Source organism: Dendrobates tinctorius, unplaced genomic scaffold (assembly GCF_039654945.1).
Source record: "Dendrobates tinctorius isolate UK_male_01 unplaced genomic scaffold, ASM3965494v1 ptg000151l, whole genome shotgun sequence".
NCBI lineage: Eukaryota > Metazoa > Chordata > Amphibia > Anura > Dendrobatidae > Dendrobates > Dendrobates tinctorius.
Window position 1 is genome coordinate 9,586,242 of NW_027361818.1, and position 18,759 is coordinate 9,605,000.

Consider the following 18,759-nt stretch of genomic DNA (forward strand, 5'->3'; position numbering starts at 1 on the left):
TCGGCCGCAGTGGGGTGGCTGGCATATACAGTGCTGCTGGGCCGCAGTGGACTGGCTGGCATATACAGTGCTGCTGGGCTGCAGTGGGGTGGCTGGCTGGTGTATACAGGTGCTGCTGGGCTGCAGTGGGCAGCAAGGCAGATGGTGATGATATATATACAGGAGGTGCTTGGCTCAGTGAGCTAGGCCACAGTGGGGTGGATGGCTGGTATATACAGTGTTGCTGGGCTGCACTGGGGTGGCTGGCTGGCATATACAGTGTTGCTGGGCTGCACTGGGGTGGCTGGCTGGCATATACAGTGCTGCTGGGCTGCAATGGGGTGGCTCGCTGGCATATACAGTGCTGCTGGGCTGCACTGGGGTGGCTCGCTGGCATATACAGTGCTGCTGGGCTGCACTGGGGTGGCTGGCTGGCATATACAGTGCTGCTGGGCTGCATTGGGGTGGCTGGCTGGTGTATACAGGTGCTGCTGGGCTGCAGTGGGCAGCAAGGCAGATGGTGATGATAGATATATATAGATAGATTATATATATCTGCTTTCCAGGTGGTGCTGAGCTCAGTGAGCTGGTGCTGGGCCTGGTGATGTATATACAGGTGGTGCTGCTGGGCTCAGTGGGCTGGTGCTAGACCTGGTGATGATATATATACAGGTGATGGTGCTGGGCTCAGTGGGCTGGGGCTTTACCTGGTGATGATATAATGTGTATATATACAGTTGGTGTTGGGCTAAGTGGGCTTGTGGTGGACCTGGTGATTTATATACAGGTGCTGAGGCTGATGTATATACACCAGCACCTGTATATATCAGCCACAGCACCTGTGTATACACCAGTACCTCCATATACTTAAAAAACTAAAAATCCTTTATTATAAATAAAACAAAACTGTTTTAATTTTTTATTTAAAAATAACAACCACGGTTATACTCTAACGCCTAATTCCACCAAAGCCCCTGTTCTTCTGTAATAAAACAAAAAACAATATACCATACCTGTCCATTGTGTCACACGCCGTAATCCATGTCGGTGAGAAAGGCCTAGTACACATCCCAATTGGGGTTTCCCCTTACAAAACTAAAAAATGTCAGTGGGGTCACACTTCAGCCACAGAAGTCTGTATCTCCCAGATCTTAAAGGCAGGGAGAGGGACATGTATTGTAGCACTTAGTCATTTTCCCCTATTGAACCCCTTTAGTGTTCTCACCCATTACGATAATCCATTAATTGCCACCATAAAGCATGATACCAACACATTTTTCCCACAAACGCATTATTATTTACCGTATATGCTCGAGTATAAGCCGCAAAAAACTGCCACAAAAAACTGGGAAAACCTATTGACTCGGGTATAAGCCTAGGGTGGAAAATGCAGCAGCTACTGGTGATTTTAAATAATAAAAATATATACCAATAAAAGTAAAATTGAGACATCAGTAGGTTAAATGTTTTTGAATATCCATTTTGAATCAGGAGCCCCACATAATGATCCATACAGTTCATGATGGCCCCATAAGATGCTCCATATAAAATACACCCCATATAATGCTGCACAAAGGTTAATAATGGCCCCATTAGATGCTCCATAGAATAATATGCCCCATATGCTGCTCCATAAAGGTTATGGCCCCATAAGATGCTCCATAGATTATGCCCCCATATGCTGCCCCCATAAGATGCTCCATAGATTATGCTTCCCCCATAAGATGCTCCATAGATTATGGCCCTATATGCTGCCGCTGCATTTAAAAGAAAATGACATACCTCTCCGTCGCTGGGGCCAGGTGCCGGTGTCACTGCTGGCACCTGAGATATTCACCTGTCCTGCGTCCATGGCTGCTTGCTGCTGTCTGGCACGTCATCTGTCAGTGACGTTCAGACTGCAGGGGGCGCGGTGCGCACTAACCACGTCACCGCGCCCTATGCTGTCTGAAGTCACTGACAGATGACGTCCCGGACAGTAGCAAGCAGCCATGGACGCAGGACAGGTGAGTATCGCTATACTTACACGTCCTGGTGCTGTCTCTTCAGCCCCCAGCTTCTCCGCGATCTCCCTTCCTGCCTTCAGCGGTCACGTGGTACCGCTCATTAAAACTCATGAATATGCGCATATTCATGAGTTTAATGAGCGGTACCATGTGACCGCGGAAGGAAGGGAGATCGCGGAGAAGATGGAGGCTGAAGAGACAGCACCAGGACGTGTAAGTATGACCTGACACCCCCTCCGACCCCATGGTGTATATGACTCGAATATAAGCCGATAGGGGGACTTTCACCCCCCAAAAATGGGCTGAAAATCTCGGCTTATATTCGAGTATATACGGTATATAGCGCCATTGGTTCCATGGTGCTGTACATGAGAAGGGGTTACATACAAATTACAGATATCACTTACAGTAACCAATCTTACAATGACAGACTGATATAGAGGGGAGAGGACCCTGCCCTTTCGGGCTTACATTCTACAGGAGGGTGGGGAAGGAGACAGTAGGTTGGGCGGTTGCAGCAGTTCCGGTGTTGGTTGAGGTGATATCTCTGGCAGTAGTGAGGAGGTAGCGGGGTCACATGACACCCTCACAGTTAATGCCTCAACACTTGTTTTTCCACAATGCTAATATAATTACAAATGGTAGCTTTGTATTCTGGTTTATTCAAGTTGGAGCAATCCACCTTGATAGTGCTGGAACATGAAGCAGAATTACCGCACGTAAACCTGCAACCGAAAATGTGTTGTGAATCTATCCTGTAGGACCATACTTTTATGGAAAATGTGTTTCTGTGGATCTGTAGAATTTCCCAGATATTTCTGATTAATCAAACTGTAGAGAAGAGGTTGTATTGAAAAAGACGTCCTCACTATTTTTTTTTTTTAAATGTATGTGGGCTGCTTTGGTTGGTGTGCCAGGGCTGATTTTCAGTCCCAGTTCGGCCCTGGTGTTAAGTTTGTGTTTGGTGAACTCTGATGTGCGTAAACAGTAAAAACCCACAAGTGACCCTATTTTGGAAACTAGACACACCAAGGAGCTTATCTATATGTGGGGTGAGCACTTTCAACCCCCAAGTGCTTCACAGAATTTTCTAACAACGCACAGCTGTAAAAATAAAAAACATTTTTAAGTTTATCATTTCTTAAAGGAGAAATTATCCACCCAATGTTTTTGTGCAAATTACACGGAGTACACTGATACCCCATATGTGGTGGAAACCACTATTGGTGAGCACGGCAGAGCTCATAAGGGAAAGAGCACATTTTGATTTTCTAAGGCAAAATTGCCTGGAATCAGTGGTGCCAACATGTCGCGTTTGGAGACCACATGATATGTGAAAATACTTGAAACCCCTCAATTAAAACTACAACCCTAAACGCAACACTTCCCCAAACCTAATACTAATCCCACCCTAACCCTAATCCCAACCCTAAGCGTAACCCAAAATTTTAATTAGGGGTACCCCAAACCAAAAATGACGTGGGGGTCCACCTATATTTTTGGGCCAGAAAGACTAAGGCCTGTTCCACACCATTTATTTTTTTTTTGGTCAGTCACAATCCGCTAAAATGGAGGATAGGTTCCTGTACTGACCACAACGTTTGTCACCGGACCGTTATTTTAATGGATCTGTCAAAGGAAGAATTTTGAGAGAGAGAATTTTTCAGCTGCCAGAACAGAGTTTAGGGTTAAATTTCCGACTGAGTGAAGTATTTCCGTCATGCGCAGTGAGAAGTGCGGATCCTGCCGCCTGAAAAAAAAACGTTGCATGGTCCGTTCGGGCATGTAGGCGGACGTAAAAATTGTCGGATCTGCAAAAAAACGGATCCACTGTATGGCCATCCGTCAAGATCCGCCAGTAATACAACTCAATGGGAAAAAAACAGATCCGCTAAGAAAAATGGCGGATCCGTTATTTTTTCAAAACGGCGGTTTTTGACTGATGGACACAAACGGATGTTTACCCCTGGGAAGGGGTAAATATCTATGGCCCCTTCGCAGGCTAGGAATATCAGGCCGCAGCTGTCTGCGTAGCCTTTCTGGCTCTAAAAATAGGGGGACCCCCCCACAAAGAAAAAAGACGTGGGGTCCCCCTATATTTTAGGGCCAGAGGCTACGCAGACAGCTGCGGGCTGATATTCATAGCCTAGGAAGGGGCCATGGATATTGGCCCCCCTGGCTACAAATATCATCCCGCAGCCGCCCCAGGAATGGCGCATCTATAAGATGCGCCAATTCCGGCACTTAGCCCCTCTCTTCCCACTCCCGTGTAGTGGTGGGATGTGGGGTAATAAATGGGTTAATGTCACCCAGGGCTGTAGAGTCGGTAAGCCAAACCTGCGACTCCGACTCCTCAATTTCCCTTACACTGACTCTGACTCTACGACTCCGACTCCCACGTATATTGCTTATATTTAAGTGAAAAATTTATTGTAGTACAATGTGAACATCAGACATTAAATCCTTTTTATGATATAAGATATTTAGAACATAATATATTTATTGGAATACAACTTTAGAACACAAACACTGTAATAAATTGTAAATATGTAATACACTATGTAATATCGATTATATCTCTATCTAATACAGTATATAAAGCTCAGTGTGTATATGTCCGGGATTGGCATCCGCACCGTCGCAGCTACAGCCACAAAATTTGGCACAGTCACAAGTCTGGACCCCTAGAGCGTCCTAAGCTATGTTGTGAGGAGAAATTTTAACCCCGCGTGTTCCAATTCACCAAACAATTTTGCCCCTATCTACATACTAAGGAAAAAGTTTGTGTGCATCAAGCCCCGCCCCTCATTATGTCATAATGCCCCTATCTACATAATGGGGAAACAGTGTGTGCGTATCAATCCCCGCCCCTCATTATGATGTCATAATGGTTGACTATGGGATGGAGGATGTGTGATGGTTATATGGGCACTGGACTGTGGGATGGAGGATATGTATGATGGGTATATGGGACACAGGATAATTATTTGTAATAACTAACCAGAGTTAGTTACTATGCCCAGGCAGCGCCGGGCTCTTCAGCATAGAGATATATATATAATCTATCCACTATGTAAGGGGCAAAAAACAGTTTTCAACAAAAACATAAATAACTAACTAACATTTGTGCAGTCTATGAATTTGCTCCAAGAAATAGAATCGCCTCCATCAGATCCTCCTTCATAGATGACCTCAAATCTGACCTAATAATTTTAAGGCGAGAGAACAACCTCTCTACACTAACTTGGGTTGGAGGAAAAGCCGTAACCACATGGGCAACATCTCTAACAATTTCCGGGTATAAAGGAATTGTCTCATGCAAAGTCAGTTTTGATGAACAGTTGAATTTTTCTATTTCTTTGAGAGCAAGTGAAACATTTTGCTGAAATATGGTCAATCTGCTGCTATAGGAGACGGAGTGAAATCTTTTTCCTTGCTTCAACGCTTTGCCTGCTCCATGTCATCCAAATACTTGTCAAAGTCAAACTCATCTGATGAGGATGAAGATATAGTAATTATATAATTCACCGCACACTCTTGTGGATTATCATGCCAAATAGTTTAAATTTTATTAACACACAATCTGGGAGCGTAACAGAATAATGCAATGGAAGAGATATATAGAACGTTTCGGCTCCACCGGAGCCTTTATCACACAATCGCTTAATCCACTGCCATACAAGAGAAGGGTATAGAGAAGAGGGATGAAAATCCCTGTGGTGTCACAGAGACTAGTCATATGCTAAAATCATTATAAAGGTGCCGGATCACCATCAATGGCTAGTGGGGACCTGCAGGGGTTGCTGTCTAAAGCGGCGCTCCCGCGCCTGGCTGAGTCGGCACACGAGCGATTTCCGAGCGATTTGTTTTTTTTTTTTTTTGTTTTGTTTCCCCCCGCCCCCCCCTTTCCCAGTGCCCTAGGAAGAGGTTTGCGTACGACGGCGCACAAGCCGTGCCCGTCGCAGTGCCGCGTTGCTGTAATACCGTTTTTGAAAAGGGAAAAAGTTGTGTAAGGCTGTGTGCCCACGTAGCGATTTTTAAGCGTTTTTGCCGCGATTTTCGGCGCGAAAACGTTTAAAAATCGTGTACAGAATGCCCCCATGCATTCCGCACGTGCTGTGCTAATGCTGCGCTTTTTTCCGCGGCGGAATCGCATCGTGGAAAAAATCGCAGCATGCTCATTCTTTTGTGCAGAATCGCAAAGAATTGCCGCGATTCCGCACCCATAGGAATGCATGAGAATCGCTTACTTCCCGCATGTGGCTATGCCAACCATGCGGGAAGTTAAGCGTCTCATGTGCGGTTGGTACCCACAGTGTGGAGGAGAGGAGACTGTCCTCCAGGCCCTGGGTACCATACCCCTGTAAAAAAAAAAATGAATAAAAAATAAAAAATCGGTGTATATTTACCTGCCGGCGTCCCGCGCTGCATTCCCGGCCTAAGCGTTCCCAGTAATGCCTTGCGGCATGGTCCAGTGGTGACGTAGTCTTGCGTGACTCTAGTGGTCTCGCAAGATCGCTATAGCAACGCGAGACTACGTCATCATAGGTCTCGCAAGGCATCGCTGGGAACGCTGTGGCCCGGGAATGCAGCGCGGGACGTCGGAAGGTAAATATACCCCGATTTTTTTTTATTTTTTTTTTTTTTTTTCAGCATTTTAACTTTCTATCTTTTACTATTGATGCCGCATAGGCAGCCTCAATAGTAAAAACCTGGTCACACTTGTCAAACAACCTGTCAGTCACTTTCCAAGCGATGCTTCAAACCGCTTGGAAAGTGCTTGAATATCGCACACAAAAATCGCGGCAAAATCGCGATCATAATCGCGGTGAAATCGTGTGGAAAAAAACGTGCGATTTCTGGGAAGGAGTCTGGTTTTTGGTGTGCGTTTTAACACGCACCGTGGGCACATAGCCTTAGACAAACCAGCTCCAGAATTAGCGAACACAAGGCTGTCTCATAGCTACTGGTACTCAAGAAAAATCCAACTGCCTCCAGACTGTCATCGTGCCCAATACTGGTATAGAGTGACTCCAAGTCTACCGTAGCCAGGTGCATATCGGGGTCAACAGTTGGACCATCAATTTTCCTCAGGATGTCCGTGGTGTCTGACAAAGGAGGGCAGCGCCTCAAGCAGAGGCTGTAAATAGTGATCGATAAATTTGCATATTGGATCGCAGAGCCCCCCAAAGCCAGAGACAATCAGACGCCCAGGGGTATCAATGAGTTCTTACGCACTTTTGGCGATAGGTAGAACATGGTAAACACTGGGTTCTCTACCATGAGGCCATGAAAAACCTTTTTGGGGATCAACCCCTGGAATAGTGCTGCCTCTAGTATCGCCAACAGTTCACTGGAAAATTTCTGTACTGGATTATTTGGTAATTGGGCGTATGCCTCCTGATCCCTCAGCTGGCGATATACCTCCCTCTCATATGTCACCGATGATCAGATGACCACGTTTCTCTCCCCCCCCACCTTGTCGGCTGGTTTTATAACTACATCCCTCATATCTTAGTTCTTTGAGTGCCCCTTGCTGCGCTCTAGAAAGGTTCTTCATGCCTGTACTAGTCGGAAGCTTTTTAAAATCCTCCAGTACGAGCTTGTTGAAAATTTCAACCTGGGCACAGATTGAGAAGGAGGGGAATGTGGTTGATCTGGAAAGTACCTGTATTCGAGGGAGGTACCCCTGTCTCAAGTTCCTCCAAAATGATCAGGGCTTCACGTTCTTGTGTATTTTCCAGGGTCCCAGTGCCCTCGGGTTTTAGGTGTAATTTGAGTAGAACCGCCTTTCTTAAAAACGGCTGAAGATCTTTCATCTCTGAGAAAAAAATTAAATCTGTTAGTAGGAACAAATGTTAAGCCTTTACTTAGTACCTCAAGTTGAGGTTGCATAAGGGTATAGTGTGATAGGTTGATTACCTCTAGGGAGTTTTTAGACTTTTCCATGGAATGTGGTGGGGTTAGCTTCCTCTTATATTGGGTCTTGCCTTTCCTTAGGCTGTATTTTGTACCACCCAATCTCTCGTCCAGAGATTATGTGGACGGGCCAGCTGCCCCATCCTCATCCATGGAGGAGGCTGAAGAAAAAGAATTACGATGGACCTTCGGTGGTGGTCTGAAGGAACCCTGTTTCCTCTTCCATCTATAGATACTGTCGTTTGTATAATCTGTGACATCCCTTTGATAGTTTTTAGTTTTGGAAGCAACTATATCTTTTTCCCATTTGGAGAAATCATCTTGCCTCTTCAGAGAGGACGAGGACTTGAACTCTATAGCGCCACCTGTTGGTAGTAGCAATCCTACAGGTCACAATCAACCCTTTAACGAGTCTTGTAATATGACTTGGGATAAAAGCCAAATCAGAATCTCAATTTGCAGACATGGTGTACCGGGCTATTGGCCCTTGTCACTGCAATGTATGAAAACTGATTCGGCTCTGGACTGAGGTCTAAGGTAAGGTTTCTCCAGCCTTTCACCTAGCCAAATCAGTTCTCATACTTTTGCACTGACGATGGCCAATAGCCTGAAACACCGTGTCTGCAAATTTTCGATTTCTTGTTCCACCATTTTTAGTTATTTATCATTCTTTTCGATTAATCGAATGAACTCCGTGGAACAATGGCTGTTTTTAATCCACCTTTCTGTCAAGGCCTCGTCATCCAGTTCAAATGTTGGATATGTCTGGATTCTGAGACCTCTAGGTATTATTTTTTGTACCAAATAATTCCTCAAGGAGACATTGGTCCACCACAATTTTAATTTTTTTTTTTTTTTTGTAAGACATATTTTTATTTTTTCTCAAGGTTTCTTGGTTTGAAAGTGACATAAATTGCGTAGCTTTACCAGTACCTTTTCTAAAAATATCTGACGCTTTAGCCAGCCAGGTATTTTATCTGGATTTGAGATCCATTTGGACAAAACTGTTTGAAAAAAAAACAGCTAAAACAATTAGATTTATACATAAGGTCCTTTTATATCAGAAAACTCCTATAAAAAGGCTGCACTTATTGCTTGCACATAGCACTTATTTTACCATATTTTTTTTTGTATGAAACTCTCATTAATTGAGAAACAAAAAAAAAACTTTAAAGTGACATAATAATAATCTTTATATAGCGCCTACATATTCCACAGCGCTTTAGTTTAACAGTTTTAAAACACAAGTCATAAGTAACAACATTAACAATACAATAATTAAAGCGAAATAAGACGACCCTGCTCGTGAGAGCTTACAACCTACAATGAGGTGGGGGAGATACAGAGAACAGGTGTGTATTTACAATGATGGTCCAGCCATCTTGAGAAGGTGGGGGACAGAGATGGTGAAGGGGCTACATACTCACACTTGCACATTAAATGACTGATTAGTGAACTTGATAGGCTGCTCTGAATAGATGTGTTTTGAGAGAGCGCCTAAAACTGTGCAAAGTGTGGATAGTCCTAATTTCTTGTGGTAGAGCATTCCAGAGGATTGGCGCAGCGCCGGAGAAGTCTTGGAGTCGTGAGTGGGAGGTACGGATTAGTGCAGAGGTTAGTCGGAAGTCTTTTGCAGAGCGCAGCGGTCGGCTAGGCCGATAAACAGAAATGAGGGAGGAGATGTAGGGGGGTGCCGCACTGTGGAGAGCTTTGTGGGTGAGAACAAGTACTTTGATTTGTACCCTATAATGAATGGGCAGCCAATGTAAGGACTGGCGAAGAGCAGATGCGTCCGAGTACCGATTAGCCAGGTAGATGACCCTGGCTGCTGCATTAAGTATGGACTGGAGAGGGGAAAGTCAAGTAGCAGGGAGGCCAATTAATAGAGCGTTGCAGTAATCCAGGCGGGAGTGGATCAATGCTATAGTGAGGGTTTTTGTTTCCATGGTGAGAAAAGGGCAGATTCTAGAGATGTTCTTTAGGTGTAGGCGGCAAGAGTGGGCAAGACATTGTATATGGGATGGGAAGGAGAGGTTGCTGTCAAACATAACACCCAGACAGCGCGCCTGCTGCCGGGGTGTTATGGTGCCACCCACGGAGAGGGAAATGTCAGATTTAGGGAGGTTAGGAGACGGCGGGAGCAGAAGTTCAGTTTTTGAGAGGTTAAGTTTCAGATAGAGAGCGGACATGACGTTGGAGACTGCGGACAGACAGTCACTGGCGTTCTGTAGTACAGCGGGGGTAAGGTCAGGGGAAGACGTGTATAGTTGTGTGTCATCAGCATAAAGATGGTACTGAAAGCCAAATCTGCTGATGGTCTGTCCAATTGGGGCCGTGTAGCGAGAAGAGAAGGGGGCCAAGGACTGAGCCCTGAGGTACCCCGACAGCGAGAGGAAGAGGAGACGACGTGGAGCCAGCGAACAAAACACTGACGGAGCGGTCGGAGAGATAGGAAGAGAACCAGGAGAGAGCACAAGAAAAAGATTCATTAAAAAAATCAATTTTTATTCATTATTTCACTAAAACAATTAAAAAAATGTTTGCAAGAAAAGGTAGTGAAGAATAAGCTTTTGGGAGTTCTCAGACTATTTGGATAACTCAGTATTTCATATTGTAATAAAATCCACAATTGTAAATATTAAGGTGCAAAAAAATGTGCTATAATTAATTGAAACAATCTCCTAAATGAGAAAAAAAGTGCCTGGTGCGATTTGTCTCCATATATGATTTTTTTTTAATTGTATATCAACACTCTGCAACTTAGCCACAAGATAGCAGTGTTCTATCACAACATGGATTGCAATACTAAGTCAATAACAAGTGAAATCCACTTGCAAGCAGCTCAATAGACGGCACAAGCAGCCTCACAATATATATAGACCTTTCAAGCAGTCTATCATTATAAACTGGCCTTTTGTTAATCTACTGATTATACCATCACCGCCATCATTGTAAATGAGACTTGTAAACATAAACCGTATATATAAAAAAGGGTCATAAAGACTTTTTACCTTCACATCTAGCTGAAAAATGAGGTGCCGCCGTCAAGACTCTCAACTTGCCCTGATGTGCGCGTTTCGCCCAGCTTCTTTAGAGGGCGTGTATGTATAAATACTGCATTCTACCAATATGAAAAATTGCCTGCCATATAGCCAGCGGTTACTAGGTATAACTGCGCATGCGTGATGAAAGGAATCGCCCAATAGAGAAATTCCCTACACTGGTGACATCAGTTGTTGCCGGGAACATCTGCGCATGCGCGAAGAGAAGAAAAAAATCAGCAAATTTCTGTACTCTGACATCAATTGTTACCGGGTAAACTTGTGCGTGCTTATGATCTAACTCAACCGCCTATCACTGCCTCTTATATAAAGATCCTTAAGTATAACTGCATTTAAGTGCCAATTTAATGTCTACTCAAAATTTTTTACTTTACTTGATAGAAAAAAAATACGTGTAAACTAAAAATTAAACACCAGTACATTAGGTATCCACACAACTGTAATAATGGCAAGAATTCAATGAACAGGTTATGTGGAGGTAAACGTAAAATGAAAATATATATTTATTTACCGTGGGGGCACAATATTTTTATATCCCCCGAAACAGCCTTAAATGACTTGTCCTGGATATCACAATGACAGTCAGTTGGAGCATGGCCACTAAAAGAGGACGGACAAAATGGAAAACCAAGCGAATATCAGCTTAAGGAAATGTGAGTTTTTCTGTTTGTGGATTAATCAGGGCTGTGGAGTTGGAGCTCATTTTGGTGGAGTCGGTATAAAATGGTCCGACTGCTAAAATATATAATAAATTGGGTACAGTAGTTGAATGCAGAATGTGCTGAATATTTTTTCATAGGAATTTGGTAAAGTTATGAAATGTCCTATAAATGGCTGTTCTATTCCTGATCTAAGGCTACATTCACACACAGCGTTTTTGCTGCGTTTTTTGAGGATACGTTTTTCAGCTGCAAAAGCAGATCAGCTTTTTAGGCTGGTTTCACATTAGCGCTTTTGTGCGCAGCGCATCGGGCGCACCAGTGCGCACCTATATTTTACATGATGTGCGCATGGTCTTGCGCATATTTGCGCTTTCGTGCGCATGCGTTTTTTTGTCTTTCGCGCCAGGCGCGTCAGACGCAACATGTTGCATTTTTGGTTCCGCCCTGTCTCGTTAAAACAACGCATGCGCACGGAATGCGCACGGAATGCGCAAAAACACCACATTGGAGCCTATGGGAGCGCAATACTTGCGCATGGTCTTGCGCACGCTTGCGTTTTTATGCGCATGCGTTTTTTAAATAAACATGACTGAAATTTGGTCTAGACAGTAAAAAAAAAAAAAAAAAACCAAGGTGATAAAATGGTGTGGGCACTGGGATTCCACAATACTTTAAGGATTGCTCACTAGTGGACACACAGCACAAGCTGCACCAATGTAAGTATGAAAAACCTAATGTCTGGCTGAAATTTCAATACATTTCTATGTACTTATGTCTCTTTTTTTTTTTTTATTGCAGCATGTCTTCATCTGGTGAAGAATATGTCCCCGGGACAGGGCAAGAGGCAGAAGAAGTGAGTACTATGCTTCCGTATGGATTTGAAAAAATAAACACATGTGATTAATTTTTTCTGTTTAATTTTCAGACCTCATCCTCCATCACGCCACCACCACCGGAAGAACGGCAGGAGCAGCAAGGCCAAGTGCGGGCGGGTAGATGTGATGTAAGTACAGACGGACTGGTTTTTTTTTTTTTTTTTTACTTATTTTCTAGTCTGGTTTATTTATTTATTTTTTTTTTTTGGTATTTTTTTTTTTTTTATTTAAAATTTTCATGGTTGTTTTTTTCGATGTTTGTTGCTTTTTTTGCATTTATTTTCATTTAAAACAAATAATTTTTTCATGGCTTGTTTATCAATATCTAAAGCTCAAAGTGTGTATGTGTGTGTTTGTGTGTGTGTGTGTGTATGTTTGTTTGTTTGGGTATATGGGCACGGGACTATGGGATGGAGGATATATATGATGGGTATATGGGCATGGGATAGAGGATATGTATGATGGTATATGGGCACGGGACTATGGGATGGCGAATATGTATGATGTGTATATGGGCACAGGCATATGAGATGGCGAATATGTATGATGGGTATATGGGCACAGGACTATGGGATGGAGGATATGTATGATGGAATATGGGCACGGGACTATGGGATGGAGGATAATTTTAAATTTCTATAACTAACCACAGTAGTTACTATGCCCGGGCAGCGCCGGGCTCTTCAGCTAGTTTTCGATATTTTTTATTTTAAAATCTTTCAAAGATTAATGTTTGTCTTTCTTTTCTAGGCTCCACAGCGGGAGGAGGACCTCGCCCTGGACAACGACGAGCTCATCCGTCTAGTCCAGGAGCGAGTCCCGTTGTGGGACACCCGTCACCAACTGCACTCGGACAACGTGGTGATCCGGCGGCTCTGGAACGAGGTGGCCGCATCGCTGATGGATGGCTGGGACAACGCCTCTCCCCGGGTCCGCAAGGATTTTCGTAAGTATTTAAATGCAGTGTGATGCAGCAGTGATCTTGGCCGGGATCACCCAAATGTGTGTGATGCTATTAACTCCATGGAGTTTCTATCATCACACACAGTTGGATGATCACAGCCTCCAGTGCATAGTCTTACTTTTTTTCTTTTTCTTTTTTTCCATCACAGTGAACAAAGTCAGAACCCGTTGGCGCTCGATGAAGGACCGCTTCAACAGGGATATCCGTCAGGAGAATAAGGTTCGCAGTGGTGCTGCGGCAAGGACCGGCACGAAGTACCGATACCATCGTGCCTTGGCATTTTTAAGACCGGTCCTTGCCTCCCGAACGTAAGTATTTTCTAGTTGTATTGTGTTTTATTCTGTGCTTTTCTATTCCACAGGAGTTGGCGATTGTTAATTTATGGTAGTAATTTCTTTCTTTTCTTTTCACAGCACCTGGAGCAGCACCCTGCAACCTGGTCCCGAAGCGGTCCTTCATCAAGCTGCCCCGGACCCCTCCCAGCCATCCATCAGCGAGGAAGCACCTTGCAGGTCTGCACCACAGTCATCTGGAGACCAGGAAGCTGGTCGCTCAGGTGTTCCCCTGTCCCAGGTCTCTGCCACTGGTTTTGCGGGCACTTCCCGCCAGCAGCGGCAGAGGACCTTGGACAGGCCTCTCATGCCCGAGTTCGTTGAATTGAGCTCGGTCTTTCAGAGTAGCCTCAAGGCACTCTCCGATAGACTTGAGAGTGGTTTCCTCCTTTTGGACCAACGCTACAAGTCTATCGAGGGTCGCCTTGAGCGCCTGGAAGTCGACCTCGCCAGACCAGCGCATCATTTTTATACCCAAATAGCTCGGGACACGGCGGAACACCTTACCCCTGACCTCCAGTTGACTGTCATGCAGGCCTGCAACAATGCTTTTATGCAGGCTATGCAGCAGAGTAGGATTATGCAGCAGTCAGTGGTGGCATTTCCACCGGTGCCACCACTGACTCGTTTTACAGCATTACCTACTTCTGCTGCATATCACTGCACAGCCACCACACTTCCAAGCCTCGCCGGACACCAATATACCGCCACAAGTCCGAGTGTAGCTGGACACTTACCCGCCAACACCATGCCAAGCGCTGCTCCTGCCTGGCCCACCACTGCTGCCGCCACCACCACTGGATGGCCCGTCGTCACCACCCCTGCCTGTAGCGCCGCCACCACCACCACCAGCGGGAGGACCACCCCGGTATGGACCGCCACAGCCACCACGCCTGCATGGCCCGCCACCACCACCACCACCACCACCTCGGAGCAGCATCAGCTGGGGGACCCGCATTCAATATTTACGGCCCCTGCCAGGACATCCACCACCACCAGCATGCCACAGCTGGAACAAGATCCTGGCAGGCGGTCCACAAGCGCCAGGCGGTCCCCCAGCTCCAGCCAGTCCACAGCCTCCAGGCGTTCCAGAGGCTCAAGGCGGTCCAGAGGCTCAAGGCGGTCCCCGGGGTCTAGCCAGTCCTCAGGCTCAAGCGAGGACAGCAGGAAGACGACGGGCCACCGTCCTAAAAAAACAAAGAGGAGGACTCTTACCCTCCCTCCTCCCTCACCTCCCACTTCACAACTTTCCTTGCCTCGGCTCCCTTCCCCCACTTCTTTGGTTCCTCCTTCCCCTAGAACCCCTTACTCCACCCAAAGCCGTTCCTCATCCCTCCACACCCCCCAGTTTCCAGCAACTAAAAAATAAGTTAAATAAATGTTATATTTTTTTTCAAAAATAATGTTTTGTTATTGTGTCTTTCGCCGCCTGCACACACTGCGCCCTACACTATGGTTTGTTTTTCTTTACTTTATACCCGATATATATATATATATATATATATATATATATATATATATATATATATATATATATATATATATATTTATATATATAATTTTTTTTTTTTTTTTGGTGGTTTCCCTTTCTTTACTTTATACCGGATGGTCAGCCATCCAACTTTGAAAGGGATACTATATATATATATATATATATATATATATATATATATATATATATATATATATATATATATATATATAAAGAAATATAGTATCCCTTTCAAAGTTGGATGGCTGACCATCCGGTATAAAGTAAAGAAAGGGAAACCACCAAAAAAAAAAAAAAAAAAATTATATATATAAATAAATATATATATATATTTATTTATATATATAATTATATATATATATATATATATATATATATATATATATATATATATATATATATGTATATATATATATATTTTTTTTTTTTTTTATGGTGGTTTCCCTTTCTTCAATTTAACCTGGGCAGATGAGTAGTGGAGTTTATTAAGACACAGTACACTGGGTACAGGTAGAAAAAAACCATGTATTTTATTTTTAACAAACAACAAAACTATTAAACCATTTGATCCTGCCATGCTACACGACCAACATCGGATAAAAAGTAGTCCGCAAATTGGTCCCTCATTTGGGCAACTTCGACTGAGGACCGAAGAGGGTGCTGAGTAAAATCTGGCAAAGGGTTGGCAGCAGGCTCATCCATGTCAAAGTTCGGCCGCTCCTTTGCCATAACAAAATTGTGAAGAACCACGCATGCCTTCACGACCTCATCAACTGTTTCCATTTTGAGATTGATGGCGGTGCTGAGAATTCGCCATCTGGACACTAGAATGCCAAAGGCGCACTCTACAGTCCTGCGAGCCCTCGTAAGCCTGTAGTTGAAAATTTTCTTGCGGTGGTCCAAGTCACGGCTGGAGTACGGCTTCAGCAGGTTTGGGCACATCTGAAATGCCTCATCCCCAACCACTACAAATGGCAGTGGTGGAGTTTGGGTTTGGGGAAGAGGCCGTGCCAGTGGAAAATTGAAATGGTTGCCGTACAACCTCCAGCCCATATCAGAGTTCTTAAAAGTCTGGGAATCGTTGCCCCGTCCGAATGCCCCTATGTCCACCGCCACAAACCGGCAGTCTGCATCCGCAATGGCCATTAGGACTGTGGAAAAGTACTTCTTGTAGTTGTAGTACTCGGAGCCACTTCTTGCGGGTTTTGTGATGCGGATGTGCTTCCCGTCCACCGCTCCTAGGCAGTTCGGGAAATTGCAGACTGCCCAGAATTTCTCCGATATTTGAAGCCACTTTTCGGCAGTGGGCAATGGCAGAAACTCCGGACACAGAACATCCCACAGAGCCCTGCAGGTGTCGGCAACAATCCCGGATAAAGTAGAGATTCCCAGCCGGTACTGGAAATGCAGGGATGAAAGACTCTCTCCAGTTGCCAGGAACCTGCAAAACATAAAAAGAAAAAATAATTGTATTTCTGTCTTGGGTATTACTAAAAACACTGAAAATAAAAAAGTACATGGCCTAACTATTTTGCATGTTTTTTTAATACAACATAGCAAAAAAACATTTTATAAAGGCTTGGGATTAGTACATGACAGAAGAAAAACCATTATGCAAAAAAGCAATTTCCCAAAAATAATGTTCAAATTCAATAGCCAAAAAAAACCAAATTTTTTGGACAAAAAAAAAAAAAAAAAAAGGAAAAAGCCAAAAAAATTATGCAAACATAACAACATACATACCGTAAGGTGACAAGGAGCCTTTCTTCGGGAGGAATGGCACGCCGGAGCTGAGTGTCCCTTCTCCGGATGTTTCCTTCAACCATACCCAGCAAGTCAAGGAAGCTTTCCTGGGACATCCGTGTATAGTCAGCAAATTTCTCCGGGTTTTCCTGTAGCTCGCTGTACAGCGTGTGATATGCTCCACGGCTTGGCCGGAGTTCGATGATTGGATGCCTCCAAAACCGACGCCGCTGCCGTCTCTGCTGTCTCTCCCTCTCCCTTTCTTGCTGGCAACAAAAGACATACGCCTGAGACAGCGCAATGTCAAGATCCAGCTTGAAGCGGAAATTATCCAGACGCAGGTCCATCTTGACACCGGAAACAGCAGCAAAATCTGATGAATTCAGCAGTACAGGGTCTATAAAACATTCCAATGACACACGCCCACTGGTGACCCATTGGTGGTCAAGGATTTTTCTATTGTGAAATGTCACACCTAAAAACGCATGCGCATAAACGCAACCGCATGCAAAAACGCATGTAAAACGCAAGTAACACTGCGTTATTTTGACGCATCAGCGTGCGCATGAAGAAAAAAAAACGCACATTTGTTTTGCGTTTTTCTTTGCGTTTTTTATGCGCACGATGCGCTGCGCAAAAAAACGCTAATGTGAAACTAGCCTTAAAAAACCGCATCACCTGAAAGGTTTTTGAGCCCATAGATAATGTTTTCAATAGCAAAAGCAGATTAGAAATCGGCTCTATCCATTTATCCATATCTGTCTATCCATATCTTATCTGTACCAAAAGGAATGAAAGCCAGGTAGCACACAGACTAACACTCCTTTTTTTTTTTTTTTTTTTTTTTTTTTTTTTTTTTCTTCTTAGCACCAGTCAGGTACACCTCATAGCTGCCCAAAAGGACGCCCAGGACAGGCATTGCTCGTCTTCAGTAACACATCAACATCAATTGATAGTTGGAATAAATAGACTGCATTCACCACATCTTAAGGTGCAGGCTTTATTTTCAAGTGTAGGGGTGTGCAGTATAAGGTTCTGCAGCAGCTGAGGTGTGCAGTATGAGGTTCTGCCCCCCCCCCCTAGTTTTGATCCTGGCTAAAACCGTTTCTTATAGATATAGTGAACCCTCAGGTAACCCTAAATGAAGGTCAATGGACACAAGTGGCTGAATTGAAGGAATTGCTTAATCACCTATTTACCATGACTAAAAAATTACAAGCTGAGGATTTAACTCCTGGCATTTTCATAAGGCAGTGGAAGAACTTGCTATTTTGCCTATCCCAAAGAGGAGATTTAATAGCAGATGGCATTTCTGCTTCAATGAAACGGAGAGAGACACCTACTGGAAAATAAAATTTTTCTGGCAGCTGTTTATGTGGACCCAAGTCATCGTATATTGCTTGATGATCAACAGCTTACTAAAGGAAAAGAAGCTCTGACTGAGGTAGCAGTTAGGATGAGTGGCCTACAGGAGGACTGCCAGGCGCAAGAGGACTTGGGTCCTGACAGTGCTACTGCTGCCATATCTTCATCCTCATCAGATGAAGAGTTTGACTTTGACAAGTATTTGGATGATATGGAGCAGGCAAAGCATTGCCGCAAGGAAAAAGATTTCACTCCGTCTCCTATAGCAGCAGATTGACCATATTTAAGCAAAATGTTACACTTGCTCTCAAAGAAATAGAAAAATTCAACCGTTCATCAAAACTGACTTTGCATGAGACA

General features: G+C 44.1%; 1 protein-coding gene and 1 long non-coding RNA gene across 2 annotated transcripts in view; both read left to right on the forward strand.

The window, feature by feature from the left end:
- LOC141050238 (uncharacterized) overlaps nt 1–18,759 on the forward strand; it is a 135,035-nt gene that overhangs the window by 39,625 nt on the left and 76,651 nt on the right. The window lies entirely within an intron of this gene.
- LOC141050237 (uncharacterized) lies at nt 12,901–15,268 on the forward strand. The gene is made up of 2 exons (XM_073547100.1): nt 12,901–13,775; nt 13,881–15,268. The coding sequence occupies exons 1-2, from the start codon at nt 13,462–13,464 to the stop codon at nt 15,166–15,168; spliced, it is 1,602 nt and encodes a 533-aa protein (XP_073403201.1). The 5' UTR covers nt 12,901–13,461; the 3' UTR covers nt 15,169–15,268.